This window comes from Eptatretus burgeri, chromosome 14 (genome assembly GCF_056783735.1).
Source record: "Eptatretus burgeri isolate ZD-2024b chromosome 14, Ebu_testis_v1, whole genome shotgun sequence".
Taxonomy (NCBI): Eukaryota; Metazoa; Chordata; class Myxini; order Myxiniformes; family Myxinidae; genus Eptatretus; species Eptatretus burgeri.
The window spans coordinates 13,981,564-13,999,543 of NC_140974.1; the positions used below are offsets into that span (position 1 = coordinate 13,981,564).

The 17,980-nt window shown below is 42.0% G+C and overlaps 1 protein-coding gene across 1 annotated transcript in view; it reads right to left on the minus strand.

The window, feature by feature from the left end:
- Positions 1 to 17,980, minus strand: part of LOC147012689 (uncharacterized) — a 58,192-nt gene that overhangs the window by 37,786 nt on the left and 2,426 nt on the right. Inside the window, exons 5-7 of the mRNA XM_085855748.1 lie at positions 14,441 to 14,700; positions 3,613 to 3,740; positions 2,492 to 2,651 (exon numbers count right to left, since the gene is read on the minus strand). Coding sequence (XP_085711874.1) covers positions 2,492 to 2,651; positions 3,613 to 3,740; positions 14,441 to 14,700 — 548 coding nt within the window. The remainder of the gene's footprint in view (positions 1 to 2,491; positions 2,652 to 3,612; positions 3,741 to 14,440; positions 14,701 to 17,980) is intronic.

Consider the following 17,980-nt stretch of genomic DNA (forward strand, 5'->3'; position numbering starts at 1 on the left):
GGGTCAATGTTCATCAATTAACAACATGCTGTTCTCTTTACAAAGTTAGCCACGATGGATAGGTAACAAGAAAAAAGGCATTACTGAAAAAGACGCATCTAAAAGCTCGTATGGAGTTTGTGAAAAAGCATCTTAAAGATACTGCAGGCATGTGGAGAAATGTTTTGTGGTCATCCGAGACAAATAAGAAAATGTTTTGGTCTAAATTCAGTGTTATGTCTGGCGCAAACCTAACACTGAACATCACCCATTCAACACCATCCTACTGTCAAGCATGGTGGTGGCAGAATCATGTTATGGGGCTGCTTTTCATCAGCAGGGACTGGCAAGCTTGTCAGGAAAGAAGGGACAATGGATGGTGCAAAGTACAGGAGAAAGGTTGATGTAAACCTGCTTGAGTCAGCCATGAATCTCAAACTGAGTGGGAGATTCACATTTCAGCAGAACAATGATCTGAAGCACGAAGCTCAAACCACACTGGAGTGTCTGAATAAGAATAAAATAAATGTTATTGAGTGTCCCAGTCAAAGCCCTGACTTGAACCCAATTGAACATTTATGGCGAGACTGGAAGATTGCAGTCCATCGATGATGCCCATCAAACTTGGCAGAACTAGAGCAATTTTCATGTGAAGAATGGGCAAATATTTTACCATCTCACAGGGGAAGGCTGGTAGAGACCAACCCAAGAAGCCTCATGTCAGTCATTGCTGCAAAAGGTGTTTCCACGCTCCACCAAGTACTGACATAAGGGCTGAATATTTTTACAACCAGTGAATTTTGATTTGTACACGTGTTTTACAGGTATTCCTTGCATGTTACCTGCTTCAATGACAAGTGTTAAGTTTATTCTCTTCAGTTATGAATAAAAAAAGTTCATTTGGGAACATTGTTTCTGCATCATTCATCTAAATGTGGCATTATTGGTCAGGGTGAATACTTTTGCAGGCCACTGTATATTTTGTTGTTTGTTTAAATCTATGGATGAAGCAGATGAGTTGAACACAGTGAACCCCAAATTACTGTGTGAATTACAAGATTTGAAAACTCTGCTCTCACTTGTTTGTACCCAAACCCAACAGGGGCTACTTGCTTGTTCACACACCGAAAGCTTGCTTTCTTTACAGATTCTTGACCTCATTCTTTTCAGGGTCAGTGTTTGAGATATTAACCATGAATGCTTTTCTTCTCTGCACAAACTGGAACACTGCTAAACTTGTCCAACAGATTTGTCTCCATGACGGAACGCTGAGCATGCTTTGCTTTTCATTCAGAAATAACTGCCCCGGAAGAAGCACATCATTTATCTTGAACAAAACTCCCAGCTTCAGCCAGTTTAAGTTGCCTTCAGTGTTTTATGTTAAATAAAATAATTAATGTGCACTGCAGAGGAGATTTCTGAATGCCCCATGTGATGGTGTTGGGTAATCCTAAAGTTGCAGAATATAGCAAATATTAACAAGAGCTTGTCACAAAGTTTGACTTTGTTGCTGGGTTTGCAAAGTTCAGTTTGTTAGTTTGTAAGAAAATTGCAGCGGTTTAATGTAATTATTTCGACTTTTACTGTTTTGTTTCTCCTGATCCTCAAAAACCGCTTGCTCTCCATGAAGAGGGGCATACCATTCTTGTGTGCAGATATATAATCGATATTCCCTATCGACAGAATCATGGGATATGGAACTTAATTTTAAAGAGACATGGATGTTAATGCTGATTAAACCTGAAGGGCATTCGGTGGAGAGCATACCTCCGCCAAGCAATGCCTGATCCACAAGAACATGTCGGGCCCAATATATTTTTGAAATGTGCTATTTATTGTTTTTGACCGTATCTCTCAATGGTGAAGAATGACTTTAAAAATTAAATAATCCTCGTGTCCAGATCCAGAATCGGATTCTCAGCAAAACTGAAGAGTTTGGTCCTTGCCACACACCCCACTTGTCTACCAAGTTTCGTCCAAATCGTCCACAACATTTTTGAGATGTCCTGTTATACTGTATCTTGTTTTTAGCCCTTTCTCTCAATGGTGAAGAATCACTTTGATAATTCAATAATTCTAGTAGCCAGATCCGGATCCGGATCTTCACCAAAATCTAATCAGTTCGTCCTTGTCACACAACCAACCTGTCCACAAAATTTCCTCTGAATCTGTCCATAACTTTTTGAAATGTGCTGCACCCAGACAGACAGACAGACAGACAGACAAACAAACAGAAAGCGGTGAAAACATAACCACCTTCACCTTCAGTGGTGGAGGTAATTACCAGTAAAACAGGGATTGTACAAAGAAGAAAAGTAAACAATAAATTACTCTTAATGTGGTGTGGATACAGCATTGGCATAATAAGCCAAATGCCTTCATTCTATTTGTACATTTCTTTCTATATGATAAATCAGGATGCAGGTCAAGACAGAGAAGGAACAAAATTAAAGTTTTGAGACTGTTTTCTCCAACCAATTCTAGCAGCACATCCATTCAAGGGTCACCTCACCTTGCATCTTGTCCTTCTGCTTCAGGTTTTCCCCACAATACTTTTCATTCTGAGTTTGCTCCACCTTGAATTTCAACTTGAACTCAAGGTTTTTTCGCAATCTTTCACTCTCTGACAGTTTTATATTCAAATCGAGCAATTTCATGTTCCAATATGCAACCTGCAGCAGCACGTATCAGATTTGTCAAAAACATGGAAATAAAATTCTGTTAATTGCCATAAAAACGAAACAGGTGTCTCTGCTTCATGCACAGGCAATCAAGAGGATTCACTACGAACTCACTTCACAGTTCTACTGTTCTAGAAGTGGAAATTAAAAATTCAACTTTCTAGTTGAAAATAGTTCAAAGGAAGAGCAATAAATGACATCAATCAATGAGAGTGAAGTCAATGGCATGCCATCAAAAATCCTCACGCCTCCCACCAAAAGCAGTTGAAAGATTGCAAAAAATTCCACCAGGAATTACCAAATATCAAATTTTGAGTTAAATTTTTCTGTTTTGACCCCTGTGACCCCCAAGATCCCATCCCCTGGGGTATGGATCCAAAAACATCGTGACATATTTCAAGTGTCCACTAATGTTGATTGCAGATACAAAGTTTCATTTTAAAATTATTAAAATGTATCCACAATTGCATTTTTTGGTATTTCATTTTTGACCCCACCCGAAGGAGCGGGGCCAAAATGACCCTGCTCTTGAACCTTCATACCATGTGGTGATCATAACTCTCAAGTTTGGTGAATTTCTGCACAAGCGTTTGGGAGGAGATAGCATAAAGGACGGATGGATGGACAGACAGACAGACTGACGATTACAAATCCACATTTTTTTCAAACAAAAAAGTGTAGGGATAATGAATATGCCTCCCAGTGTGTCCAGAGATCGTCACACAGCCATCGGGATCCAATAAGAACCAGGATCGTTAGTTACTAAACAAGGATTGATGTTCTTATTTTTGATGAGAGCGACAAGGAATACTTTTTCACTCCAAAGGAAATTATTCCCACAAACATGGTTTGCTCCAGTTGATTTTGGATGAGGGTGAGTGAATGGTTAGTTACTTCATCGGAATGATTTTCCATATCTCAATAAGTGACACATCATAACAATCAACCATACCTTTATTTCGTCCTGCAATCTCGCCTGTTGTTTGTCGTACAGCGAGTCGTTCAGTTTGTGACGAAGTTTCGTTATACATTCGAACTCACCAAACTCCTCATCCCCTTGGGGTTTTATAAACCACGAACCTGAAAAAAACACAACAATCAACAAGTGGTGCCAGGCATAAACAAATCCCGCCCCTTTAAGACATAAAGTTATTTTGGGGATCAAAGTGAAAAATGATACATCCTTAACCTGAATGTTGATTATAAGGAATAGAATAAGGAATATTTTAGTCTTAATTTGAAGTCAATTAAACCATTTTTGACGAAGTTATGACCGTAAAATGATTTTGACCTTTCAAGGCCATGGTGTCAAATGAAAGCCAATAAAGGACTTGATATATGTCTTCCATAGTAAACACGCATCTTGCTAACCTAAACCTTTTTTGCTTCATAAAGGAAAATTTGTAATTTTGACCGATGACCATGACCCCAAAAACTTCGGACCCTACCGATCTTGACCTTTTCGTGACCTGACCTTGACCTTTGACCTAATTGGACCCAAAAGTTAATGGGGTCATCCAAGGTTCATTATCCACCTGTGGATACAATTTGACAGTGTTTGATCCAGCCGTTTTCCCGTAAAGTTGTATTTTCGTAACCATGTTTTAGTTTCAATGGAAAATTTGTAATTTTGACCGATGACCATGACCCCCAAAACTTCTGACCCTACTGATCTTCACAAACATGCATTTTTCACTCTCGGAATGGGTAGGATTATAAGTGACAAATAGAACAAGTCTGAAGACGACGATGGTTCACGAGCGGTATTTGACGATGTAGATTGTTTCAGAAGTCAAGGATGAGACAATGTGATAATGTTTGACCAAGTTATAAAAATGATCAACATGATGTGGTACGAGTGACAGGTTATTAGCTGCAAAATGTCGAAAACCCGGTTTCATTCAACAACTTTAAAAATTTGACCTTTGCATAACCTTTTAAAGGTCACAAAACAATGTTGTGGACACTAAAATAAGGAAACAGGATACGTGTTATAGCTTATTGGAGTTAGTTCGTCGAAGAAGGTCGAAAACCCGGTTTGATTCCCACAACTTTGAAAATTTGACGTTTGTGAACTTTAAAGGTCAAAGGTCAAGGATTATGACCTTTGGTGCAAAACTTCCTCTGGAACATTCCAGGAACAATATAACGTCATACAGGCTGTCTGGCATTTCACACTCATCGGATTATCCATTCTTTGATGAAATTAGAGTAAAAACAAACTTGAAGGGGGCGCCACGGGAAAGGTGTTCGAGATAGAGCAAAATGGTTTGAAGACTTTAGGTGGGGAATGACCTCAAGATTATGCATAAAAATTATTGGCATTTGAGCTCTCAAAGTTTTGGCGGTCGTATGATTTTTATGTCAAAATTCGAAATTTTCTAAGTTCATGACCTTGTGACCTTGACCTTGAGATGAAAATGAAAAATCGAGCTCTGTGGGGTTATGCAGGTGCCATTGGGCTAACCAAATACCAAAACCCCTGCCAGATTCGACAAACCCCTCGGAGAAGATGTATTTTTATGTCAAAATTACAATTTTCGAAGTTCGTGACCTTGTGACCTTGACCTTGGGACGAAAATGAAAAATTGAGCTCCGTGGGGCTATGCAGGTGCCATTGTGCTAACCATATACTGAAACCCCTGCCAGACTTGACAAACCCCCTAGGAGAAGATGCAAATTGAAATCGGCTACCCCCTAAAAACACAATTCGCAATTTTCTAATTTTGTGACCTTGTGGCTTTGACCTTGGGACAAAAATGAAAAATCGAGCTCGATGGGGCTATGCTTGTGCCATTGGGCTAACCAAATACTGAAACCCCTGCCAGATTCGACAAACCCCTCAGAGAAGAAATTTTTTTATGTTAAAATTCGCAATTTTCTAAGTTCGTGACCTTGTGACCTTGACCTTGGGACGGAAATGAAAAATCGAGCTCCGTGGGGCTATGCAGGTGCCATTGGGCTAACCAAATACCGAAATCCCTGTCAGGTTCGCCAAACCCCCTAGGAGAAAATGCAAACTGAAATCGGCTACCCCCTAAAAACACGTTTTTTGGGCGTGGCTCCACCAATAATGGGCGCACCACGCCCATTTTCAGGAAAACACAACGAGATTATGATATAAACCTCCCACCAAAATTTTATCAGGATCGGATAAAAACCCACGGAGCTATGCTCGGGACAGACAGACAGACAGACAGACACACAACAACAACCAATATAGTGGTCACTTATTTTTTTTCGTGAAAATATTTTTCCGTGAAGCAATAAGGTTCACTATAAGCTTAGTTTGAAGTAAATCAGATCATTTTTGACGAAGTTATGAGTGAAAAACGATTTTCATCTTTTCATGACCTTGACCTTTACCTTTGATCCAATTGAACCCAAAAGTTAATGGGGTCGTCCAAGGTTCATTGCCCACCTGTGGATTAAATTTGGTAGTGTTTGCTAAAGCCGTTTTGCCATAAAGTTGCTCATAGACAGACAGACAAACAACCAAACAAGCAGTCATAGACTGGTACTTATGAAATCGTCAACTTGACCACTGACCTTGTCTAATAAAAGCTGTCTCGAGAGAAGGTAGCAATGCAAACCAGAAATTTCTAAGATGATTCTGTACCAAACCATCAAAAATGTAATGTTTTGGATGTTTGACCTCACTGTGACCTTGACCTTTGACCGATTTTGACCAAAATCTAAGCAGCGCTCGCCCCACCCTCCTGAATCACGTGGTGTAATTTGACATTGGTAAATTCTTCCATTCTCGAGTTATCTGTACCAAACCATCAAAAATCGAATATTTGACCTTGCTGTAACCTTGACCTTTGACCGATTTTGACCACAATCTAATCAGCACTAGCCATCACCCTCCTGAATCACGTGGTGTAATTTGACATTGGTAGCTTCTTCCATTCTCGAGTTATCGTGCCTACAAACAAACAAACAAACAAACAAGCAGTCATAGACTGGTACTTACGAAATCGTCAACTTGACCTCTGACCTTGTCTTATAAAAGCTGTCTCTTGAGAAGGTAGCGACACAAACCAGAAGTTTCTACGATGATTCTGTACCAAACCATCAAAAATCGAATGTTTTGGATGTTTGACCTCACTGTGACCTTGACCTTTGACCGATTTTGACCAAAATCTAATCCGTGCTAGCCACACCCTCCTGAATCACGTGGTGTAATTTGACATTGGAAGCTTCTTCCGTTCTCGAGTTATCATTTTTTGGATGTTTGACCTCACTGTGACCTTGACCTTTGACCGATTTTGACCAAAATCTAATCAGCACTTGCCATCAGCCTCCTGAATCACGTGGTGTAATTTGACATTGGTAGCTTTTGCCGTTCTCGAGTTATCTGTACCAAACCATCAAAAATCGAATATTTGACCTCACCGTGACCTTTACCTTTGACCGATTTTGACCAAAATCTAATCAGCACTAGCAATCACCCTCCTGAATCACGTGGTCTAATTTGACATTGGTAGCTTCTTCCGTTCTCGAGTTATCGTGCCTACAAACAAACAAACAGAAACGGAAGGCATCAATACACTTACGAAATCTAAAGATTTTGTAAGTAACAAACAAGCAGTCATAGACTGGTACTTACGAAATCGTCAACTTGACCTCTGACCTTGTCTAATAAAAGCTGTCACTGGAGAAGGTAGCGAAGCAAACCAGAAATTTCTATGATGTTTCTGTTCCAAACCATCAAAAATAGAATGTTTGACCTCACTGTGACCTTGACCTTTGACCGATTTTGACCAAAATCTAATCAGCACTAGCCATCACCCTCCTGAATCACGTGGTGTAATTTGACATTGGTAGCTTCTTCCGTTCTCGAGTTATCGTGCCTACAAACAAACACACAAACACACACACACCCACAAACAAACAAACACACAAACAGATGACGGAAGTCATCAATATACTTACGAAATCTAAAGATTTCGTAAGTAACAAACAGACAAACAAACCGGATGATTACAATATCCCGCCCCCTCCCTCCTGGGGATGGGATAATAAATACAGAATAATTTATTACATTCAGTCTGAATTGGTGGATTAACAGGGATTTCCTCACATTGAACAGACAATGATAAATAAGTGCATGCTTGTTTAAAAAGGTGAACTAAATTTAAACTGGACATCTTTGTTTTATCAAACTTTCATTTCCTGGAAAACTTAGTCCAATAATCGGTGATTGTGAGATTTGCTTCCTGAATATCCACAACTTTGTTTGAGGAAATGTTTCCTTCTGAAATATGATTTCTGAAACATGTGAACTTCCACTGAAACTTTTGTTTTACTCGGCTCATCTCAATTTGACAGTCTCACAAAACATTCACAGACAAAATAATCTTTTACCAAACATTAAAAACCTGTCTGGTCCACATGTTTGTAGACAAGTCAGACAAGAAGTTCTATATCACTGTCCACATGTTGGAATGTTTCTGAGAGTGATGTTAAAAGTGTTTTCTGAACCAAAATACTCAGTGGGTTCCACAAAAGACTCACCTTTGCCCAAAACACGTTAAGAAAAATAACAAGCCGGTAGGCGAGGAGGGATCCGCTAGGATCGAAGCGCTTGATACGATGCTTTTCATTCTGACCGATCCACCGACGAAGATTCATTGCCAAGACGTATTGGTTCACATACAATTGTTCCTCTGCCTGGCAAGATTTTTCCTATTGAGTATTTTGCCAACTGGCACTCCTCACAGGTCTACCATTTGAAAAATAAAACCTAAATCAAAAATCAGCTCGAGTAAAATTTTCTGAATATCTCGAAGTGTTTAATTCCGAAGTCTCGTTTCTCCACATTCAAAACTGTAGGACAAGTATTGAAAATAGTGAACGCGGTTTTTCGGCCGCTGCATAGCAACGGGTGGTTGCTTATCAACGAAACTCAAATGCGCACATTCCCAACCCATATGGCAGCTGTTCGCCAAGTTTCATCGAAATCTGTTTGTGGTTTGTGCTGTGGAGCCTCGCGTTGCAGACACACACACACACACACACACACACACACACACACACACACACACACACACACACACACACACACACACACACACACTAACACACACACGGAAAACCCCACAATAAGGGATATCTAGCGAATCCAATAACCAGGTGGAAATGTCATTGAAGAAATTGATACATTTTCCTCCCCTTTATTTGTCTGTTTATATCAGAAGAGCCTGGCTGACAGGATAGCCTGAAGAGGTACACATACTTGCCTCAAAGCTGTCTAGCTTGGGTTTGAATCCTAATCCAGCTAAAACCTGTCATTCTTGTGTTTCACAGGCGGAGAGATTCACCAATGTGTGTGCTTTCCCAAAATGGACATCCCATCTGTCAGCATTCGTTGGTGGAAGTTAAACATCCCATGGTGTCCTTCGTGACGAGTCGGTGAGCTCTCGCTGGTACCCTGAACAAATTACAAATTCCTACCCGCAATCAACAGAGGGCACTACATCAGCGGCACAGCCGTGTCCTCCGCCAATGATGCTACTCCACAGCCTTGTGATGCACACAAATGAAGATCAGAAGAGCAAGATAACATGGAACTGTGATCAACACAAAATATCTGGAATATGGCAACTGAGGAAGTGACAAACTTGAGAGAAGAGTTCCACATCGGAATCGGAACTGAAATCAATGGAAATTCCAAAAATATTGTCTAAAGTTTAAAATCAGACGACTCGTCACAGTGGATCACTCCTCCACTCAGGCACGATGACTCCCTCACAGAAAGCCAGATGATTAAACTGAAACACTAAATTAATATATTGCTTCAGTGTTCCGAATGGAGGGAACTCAATTCATTCCAGAACCAGTTCCAGCCGATGTCTCTGATAGACAAGAGTGTTGAAGTGATCAAACATCTCAAATCACTGAAACCAGACAAGTCTCCAGTCAGGTCCAGATGGAATTCATCGCAGGTACCGCCATAATGACCTCAGAACAAGGGTGTGAACCTCACCTCGAGACACAAACATCTCCTTGATCTCTTCATCTCCATTTTGCCATTTCGTTTTTATCAACAGGGAATCTCTTGTTTCAGGAAAACGATCATCCTTGGAGAAGATTCACAAACTCTTGACAGGAGACTCAAAAGCACGATCAGTGATCTCTCCATTTGGATGAGGAAATTGAATTCTTCCGCTCACTCGATGATGAAGTGAAACACAAAAGGAATTTCAAACACGATAATTACACTGGTTTACAAAGAAATTTAGACATGCATGAAAATAGGTGTTCTTACCTAATTTTGGGGTGCTGATTTCAGATACGAAATCCAATTTCACTCATCACCTTTAGTTTTTGAGATATACATGTATACATGTACGTACATGTATACAAAGAGCCCGAGACCCAAAAAATCTAAATATTTCAGTAATACACTGCATAAATAGGTGTTTTAGACAATTTAGGGATGCTGAACTCAAATTAACACTTTGGCAAGCCGATGACGCTATTTGCGTCATCCAAAAAACTCCGTAAGTCAAACATGTGCATTATGCGGCTGGGAACGCCAGTAGCTTACTGGTGGTGAGAGAGGGTGGTTAGTGCTGCTCTACAATTATCCGGTAGGATGATACTTTTATATAAAGTAGCTGGGTTTTTAATTTTTATTTTATACTATAGAAGAATCATTTGCACACAATTTGATAGTAAAATGAATAATGTATTTGTATGTATGCTTGTATGTGCGTATGCATTTGTAAATACAACCATATTATACATTACATATAGGTTTATATTATGATTTTGTGGAAATTCACGTGACAATTTCATAGACTCTTCCAAGCGAAGTCTGAAGGCTGTGCTCCTGCACAATGGGAATAAATACCCCAGCATTCCCATTGGCCACTCAGTTCATTTGAAGGAGTCATATGACAATATGGAGCTCCTTCTGGAAGCTGTCAAGTACCAGCAGCACCAGTGGAGCCTCTGTGGGGACCTCAAGGTCATTGGGCTCCTTATGGGTATGCAGGCAGGCTTCACGAAATATTGCTGTTTTCTCTGTCTCAGGAACAGTCGGGCTGTGTCCAAGCACCACACGCAGAAGGACTGGGGGTCTAGGAGCACTTTCGTGCCTGGGGAACACAGTGTCCAAGAAAATCCTCTGGTGGACATGAACAAGGTGCTTCTTCCCCCTCTTCATATCAAGCTTGGCCTCATGAAGAATTTCGTGAAGGCCATGGACAAGGATGGCGCTGCCTTCCAACACCTGTGCACTCTGTTTCCAGGTCTCAGTTCTGCTAAGCTCAAGGAGGGCATCTTTCGTCGGCCCTCAGATCAGAGAGGTGCTGAAGGATGAGGTATTCGAGGAGAAGCTCACCTTGAAGGAACTGAGAGGATGGGAAGCATTTAAGTCAGTCTGCCATGGCTTCCTTGGTAACACACGGGCACTAGATTATCAAATGCGTGTCGAGAAGTTGTTGCAGGCTTATCGGGATATGGGGTGCCGAATGTCTCTCAAGATTCACTTTCTTCACTCCCACCTCAACTTCTTCCTCCATAACCTCGGAGCAGTAAGTGACGAACATGGGGAAAGGTTCCACCAATATATTTCTAAGATGGAGAGCAACTACCAAGGCAAGTGGAACCCCAGCATGATGGGGGACTTCTGCTGGATGCTCCTGCGCGACATCCCGAAGGCAAAGTACACCAGATCCTCCAAAAAAACTCACTTCTGACTGTCTGTAGTACTATGATGTGTATATATGCTTATATCCAAGTAATAGTAATAATTAGTTCTGTCAGTGTTCTGTGTCTATGTTTTGTTAACCTCCGCCAACACTGCTGGTGCCCACGAACCAACACTGCTGGTGCCCACGTTATGACGAATGAATTGAGTATGTAAAAGTTAAAAGTAAAAGGGAAAGTTGCAAACTATAACTCTGTGCACTGTTGACATCAAATTGAATGAATAGGATATCAGGTTCACTTGAGTGACCTAGCAGTATTGGCGGCGGAGGTTTTGCACTCTACCGAGTGCTCCCCCTCTAGTTTCATTCTGTAATATGCCATATATGAAATAAACACATTATCTATCTTTAATTCCAGCAATCTCTGAGTGTGTGTCTGTATGTGTGTCTGCGACCGCCGTTTCTCGACAACCACTGGTCCCATCTGATTGAAACTTGCCAGGAATATTGCCAGGGATCTGAGGATGTGCATTTTCAAGGTTTGATATTAATCGGACAAGCGGTTCCCAAGTTACAGCCATTTATCTGTCAACCAATGACAGGACACGATGCTATGACGTCACAATACTTCCTCTTTTTTTTGTTTTGATATGATGTCACAATTGACGCTGGGGACGTTAGTAGGTGCCTTTTCAAGGTTTGATATCGTTCTTCTTCATCCGTTTCAGCTGTTTCCCAAGTTATGGCCATTTATTTACCAAACCAGTGACAAGACACGTTGCTGCGGCCATTTGTTTACCAAACCAATGACAGGAGATGTTGCTGCGTAGGCGTGGCCGATGGGGAAAGGGCGCATCAGTTACCAATGACAGGACACGTTGCTTGGCGTTTTGCACCCACAGTATCTATATTCTATGTATAATTCCAGCAATCTCTGTTTGTTTGCCTTTCAAAAGGTTTGAAATTAATCGGACAAGTGGTTCCCAAGTTATGGCCAAGTTAGAGTGCGTTCCCCATTACGGGTTACAACGTACGGACTTCCGGATCGTGATGACTTACTGTATTATAATAATTTCTCGATTTCTTATGTGCATTTATTGATAAACACAATGCCTCAATCCAGTCGTCGTTTACGAGAGTGAAAGAATGGCCTGTGTAGCTGTTTGAAAGTTATTTATTACTTTTATTTTGCACGTACGACCACGCACGTACGGGCACGCGAGAGCGAAGGAACAGCCTGTGTGGTTGTTGTTTCTGGCACGCGGTTTGAATATATATATATATATATATATATATATATATATATATATATATATATATATATATATATATATTTTGCACATACGGCCATGCACGTATGGCCACACATGTACGGGCACGCACTAGTATTATAAATATATGCATTATAATAAAAAAAAAATGAGATATGTGAAAGCAAAAAAACTTGAGGTGATAGAGCAAATCTGTTTAGAAATTTGAATTCAGAATATCAAAATTAGTCAGAAACACCTATTCACATGCTTGCCTCAGAATTTTTTAAATATTCTTGTAAACCAGTGTTATTGGTTCGTGGGTGCCAGCAGTTGGTTCGCGGGCGCCAGCAGTGTTGGTTCGCGGGTGCCAGCAGTGTTGGTTCGTGGGCACCAGCAGTTGGTTCGTGGGTGCCAGCAGTGTTGGTTCGTGGGTGCCAGCAGTTGGTTCGTGGGTGCCAGCAGTGTTGGTTCGTGGGTGCCAGCAGTGTTGGTTCGCGGGTGCCAGCAGTGTTGGTTCGCGGGTGCCAGCAGTGTTGGTTCGCGGGTGCCAGCAGTGATGGTTCGTGGGCACCAGCAGTGTTGGTTCGTGGGCACCAGCAGTGTTGGTTCGTGGGCACCAGCAGTGTTGGTCCGTGGGTGCCAGCAGTGTTGGTTCGTGGGCACCAGCAGTGTTGGTTCGTGGGTGCCAGCAGTGTTGGTTCGTGGGCACCAGCAGTGTTGGTTCGTGGGCACCAGCAGTGTTGGTTCGCGGGCGCCAGCAGTGACCACTATTTTCATTGTGTCTGTGTGTCTGTCTGTCTGTTTGTGACTCTCCAGAGCATAGCTCCGTGACGTTTGATGCGATCTTGATTAAACTTGGACACAAGCGAGATATCATGGTCTCTTTGTGTCTGTCTGTCTGTCTGTCTGTGACTCTCTCTAGAGCATAGCTCCGTGACGTTTGATGCGATGTTGATGAAACTTGGACACAAGCTAGATATCATGGTCGAGTTGTGTCTTTTTGTATGAGGGGCGTCCCACGCCCCTTGTAGGTGGAGCGACGCCCACTTTAACTTATTTATGATTATTTTTTCTCGCAATTTAATTTCCTCGAAGCTGTGCGTAATGTCCATAAGTCCAACATATAAAAAATCCGATTTGATTTGGTCAATTTTGACGGAAGAGACAGGTTTTTACGGTAGGGCTTCCTCAAAAGCTTCCACGAACTCAATTGTACCTATCGTGGCATTGTTCAATAATGGCCGCGAACCATCGTCGCCTCCCGGCTCGTCATAATTATCATAATTAACTTCATTCACTTATTACATACTCATTAAAAATACATTGTGCAGCAAATGCTTCAAAGGTTCCAGAACCATCGCCGGTGTTTCTCACATACTTCCTCTGTTCGATGGACCTGAACACGGACGGTCATGTTAAAGATCCCAAACGAAGAAAAAAAAAAACCCCAATCACCATGGCAACCGTGTAACCAATAACTAACACCCGATAATCACCTCCAATGGAATGCCAAGCCTGACCGACCAGTCGATCTCCACAAGTCGTGAACAACATGCTTCCAATCCCGACAACACCAGAGACGTGTTCACTTTCCAAGGAGCTCGCGAGCGCTTAAGCCGCTTGGAGAGCTCTCCCGCAAGTCGTTACAAAGAAAAGGAACTTCGGAAGCCCCTGTTGTTTGTGGGTAAAATGGCGGATTGGCCGCTCCGAGATCCCCACGAGTCGCAACACACCCGCCATCGGATTAAAACGGAACGTTTTCTCCACAAACCAAACGGGGATTTCCCTCCTCACTCGATATCTGTATTTACATTCACTCGGCCGTGGTACGGCAGACATTGTACAAATCACAGAGCGGACATACCTTCCGCATGGACGTGGTCCGTCGTCTCTCTGTTTGAGGGTTTGTTCACAGGTCCGAGTTTGACGGACGAACGCTGAAGATTCGACCGGACGTCGTTGAAATCCTTGGTCGACTCGTCCAACCATTCGGGAAATTGTCCTTTTAAAAAATCCGAACGTCTCATGTTGTTCACTTCAGGCGACTCAATCTCGAACGATGCTTCCCCTTCAGATACAAACGCACAATGGCGGTAACGCCCTCTACCAACTACGTCACAGTACCTCCGTTGTCATGCCGACGATGGCAACAAACACGAAAATGAAACCGAAATCATGTCGCAAACATCGGCACGTTTTTAATGTTTATTTCGTTTCCTCGGTGACGTAACAGGAGAAATAACGTCGAAGTGAAGGGAGGACCGTAATGGCGGCGTTGTGCATGATTGGGATTTCGAGTTGGGACGTCGTGGTGGGACCTGCTGGGTGATTTCACCACCTTTTCGAGTGACAAAGCTGCACGACATCGCGGCGTCGGAGTGGGGGCTGTTCTTGTACACCGGTCAGAGTCCGGAGATGGAACACCTGACCTAATACCTCCTTTCAGATTGTCAAGATGGATTCATTCCCGATTTATCAACACCAGACCAAAATACAAAAATGTCAAACGTTTTTTTTTGGTTTAATTGAAGGGGGTTTTTGTGTTTTTTGGGGAGTTTTTTTTAGTTTTTGTGTTTTTAATTCTCCCAGGGGAGGGGGCATGGGCTTGAGTAAAAAATAATACACAACATCAAACCATACAACACCCTTTTGAGACCCTCACCAACAGCACTCTTAGTGGGGAAACTTCGCTAATTATAGCATAACAATTGTGCATTTTGTGAGGAAAGCACCAAATTTGGCACACTAGTAGCCTATCATATTATGAACAGATTTGGATATTGGGCCATCTCAAAATTTTTGATGGCAGTGGAAAATGGATTCCACAGCCATAAGCGGCTGAATTTGAGATGGCCCAATATCCAAATCTGTTCATAATATGTCAGGCCACTCGTGTGCCAAATTTGGTGCTTTCCTCACAAAATTCACAATTGTTATGCAAAGTTGCCCCACTATCTGTACACATGCACACAATCACCCATCAATGCTCAAGCTACCTCAAAGTCCTGCCAACATCCCCATACCCCTCTATCTCCATAACTTGCAGGTACATACCTAATTCTAATTTAAACGTATCTGCTGTTTCTGCTGCCACTACCTTTCCAGGAAAACCATTCCATGCATTAACTACTCTCAGAGTGAAAGTCCCCTACCTTACTACCGTCTTAACTCTCCTCTTCTTTCCTCTCCAGCTATGGCATCTGGTCCTATCACTGTCTACTCTGCTGAATGATTAATCTGCATTTATTTTATCGATACCTTTCATTGTCAATCTATCACATCTCGTATCCACCTCCTTTCTCGTGAATAAAGCCCTGTCTCCTTCAGCCGCTCCGCAAAGCTGAGCCGAGTTCGGCCCGGAATCTATTTCGTAGCCCTACACTGAACCCTCTCCATGTCCTTCTATGTCCTTCCTAAGTTGTGGTGACCAAAACTGTCAAAACTGCACACAATATTCTGAATGTGGCCCTCACTAAATTCCTGTACAATGTTAACACCACCTCTTTTGATTTGTAAATGACCCCCCTCCAAATACAACCTAAAACCCTATTTGCTTTACCTATAGCTACCTGGTATTGTGCTGCCTGCCTACCTCCCATAACTCTTACCACCCCCAGATCCTTCTGTTGTGTGACATGCTCCACAATTACTCCTTGCATCCTGTAATCTCTATTTTCCTTGTTCTTTCCCATCCCCAACCCCTTGCACTTGCTCAGGTTAAATTCCATTTGCCAATCTTTTGCCAAATCTATACAGTTATCAATACTTTCCTAAATCTGATCACCACCCCCTCTGCTATCCACCTTACCTCCAAGCTGTGTCATCTGCCAATTTGGAAAGCTTACTCTATTATTTTTAACCCTATTATCTATTATCTTATCTGCCAATTTGGAAAGCTTACTCTATTATTTGGAAAGCTTACCCCGTTATCCAAATCGTTGATACAAATAATGAATAGTAATGGGCCGAGTACTGATCCCCGAGGGACCCGACTACTTACATCCTCCCAACAAGACATTCATTGCTTCCTAACACTAAGCCAGTTTGCAATTAAATGAGCTACCTGACCCTCACCTTGGCTAACAAGCTCCGATGTGGTACCTTATCAAATACCTTCTTTAAGTCGAGATATACTATGTCCACTGCCTTTCCATCATCCACCCAATCAGACACTACTTCCTAGAACTCTAAAATATTTGTTAAGCAGGAACTACCTTTGGTAAATCCATGCCGACTACCTTAAATTAGTTTGTATTTATTTAAATGGTTCCTCATCTGGTCCTTAATTAATGTCTCCAACACCTTCCCTACAACTGAAATCAAACTCACAGATCGAGAGTTTCCCAATTCTTCTCTGGATCCTTCCTTAAATGATGGTGTTACATTTGCTACTCTCCAATCCTCCGGGACCTGTCCTGAAAACAGTGAGCTGTTGAAAATATCCGTTAACATCTCACTTACCTGCTCAGCCACCTCCATCAATACTCTCAGGTGCACATTATCTGGCCACGGTGCCTTATGTACTCTTACATTTCCTCGCTGTTCCTTTGCTTCCTCCACTCCAACCTGGAGCTTTTGTAAAAGCCCTTTCTCACCTCCTTGAGAAATACTCGCAGCTATTGGCAATTCTCCTGACTGTTCATATGTAAAATTTGAAGAAAAATACCTGTGTGCATGTGTACGGAGTGCTGTTGGTGGTGGTCTTATTGGGAGGGGGGGGGGTTGTGTGGTTGATGTGTGTTTTTGGCCAAGCCCATGCCCCCTCCCCTAAGGGGAAGAAAAGAAAATAAACAAAAAACCTAAAAACTACACCATGAAACACCATGCGGGTTTCAGAATGTGGAATGGAGTCCTTCCAGGGCGGGTTCAAAACATCCACCTTCATTTCGGTAAGGGGATCACGATTCATGGACCAAACTGTCAAGTTTTCTGTTCTCAAAGTTTTATGCTGAGGACTCTCTTCAGGATCGTCGCTGAGCCCCGGACAGCTTCCAACTGTAGTTTGTTTGTAATAATATTCCCAGGGATGGTTTTTAGCTAACCTCTAAAGTAGTTCTAGGGAGCTTATGGGAAGGCGTGTTGTCCGTCCGTCCGTCTGTCCATCCACAAATATTTGTAACTTCTCAGAAACAACACAAACGATTTCAATGAAATTTGACCACAACCTTCATCACCCATGACTTACCAAAGTTTGTTTATGACATTAGAAACATCTGACTCTAAGGGGGGTTTCCCCCCAAAATATGTCTTGGTTTTCTTCTCCAAAACTACACATACAATTCTGATGAAACTTCATCACCATCTTCATCACCCGTGATGTACCAAAGTTTGTTCACAACATTAAAAACAAATTGGGATCGAGGAGGTTCTATTGGGTGGGTGGTTGCTCCCCAAATGTTGCCCC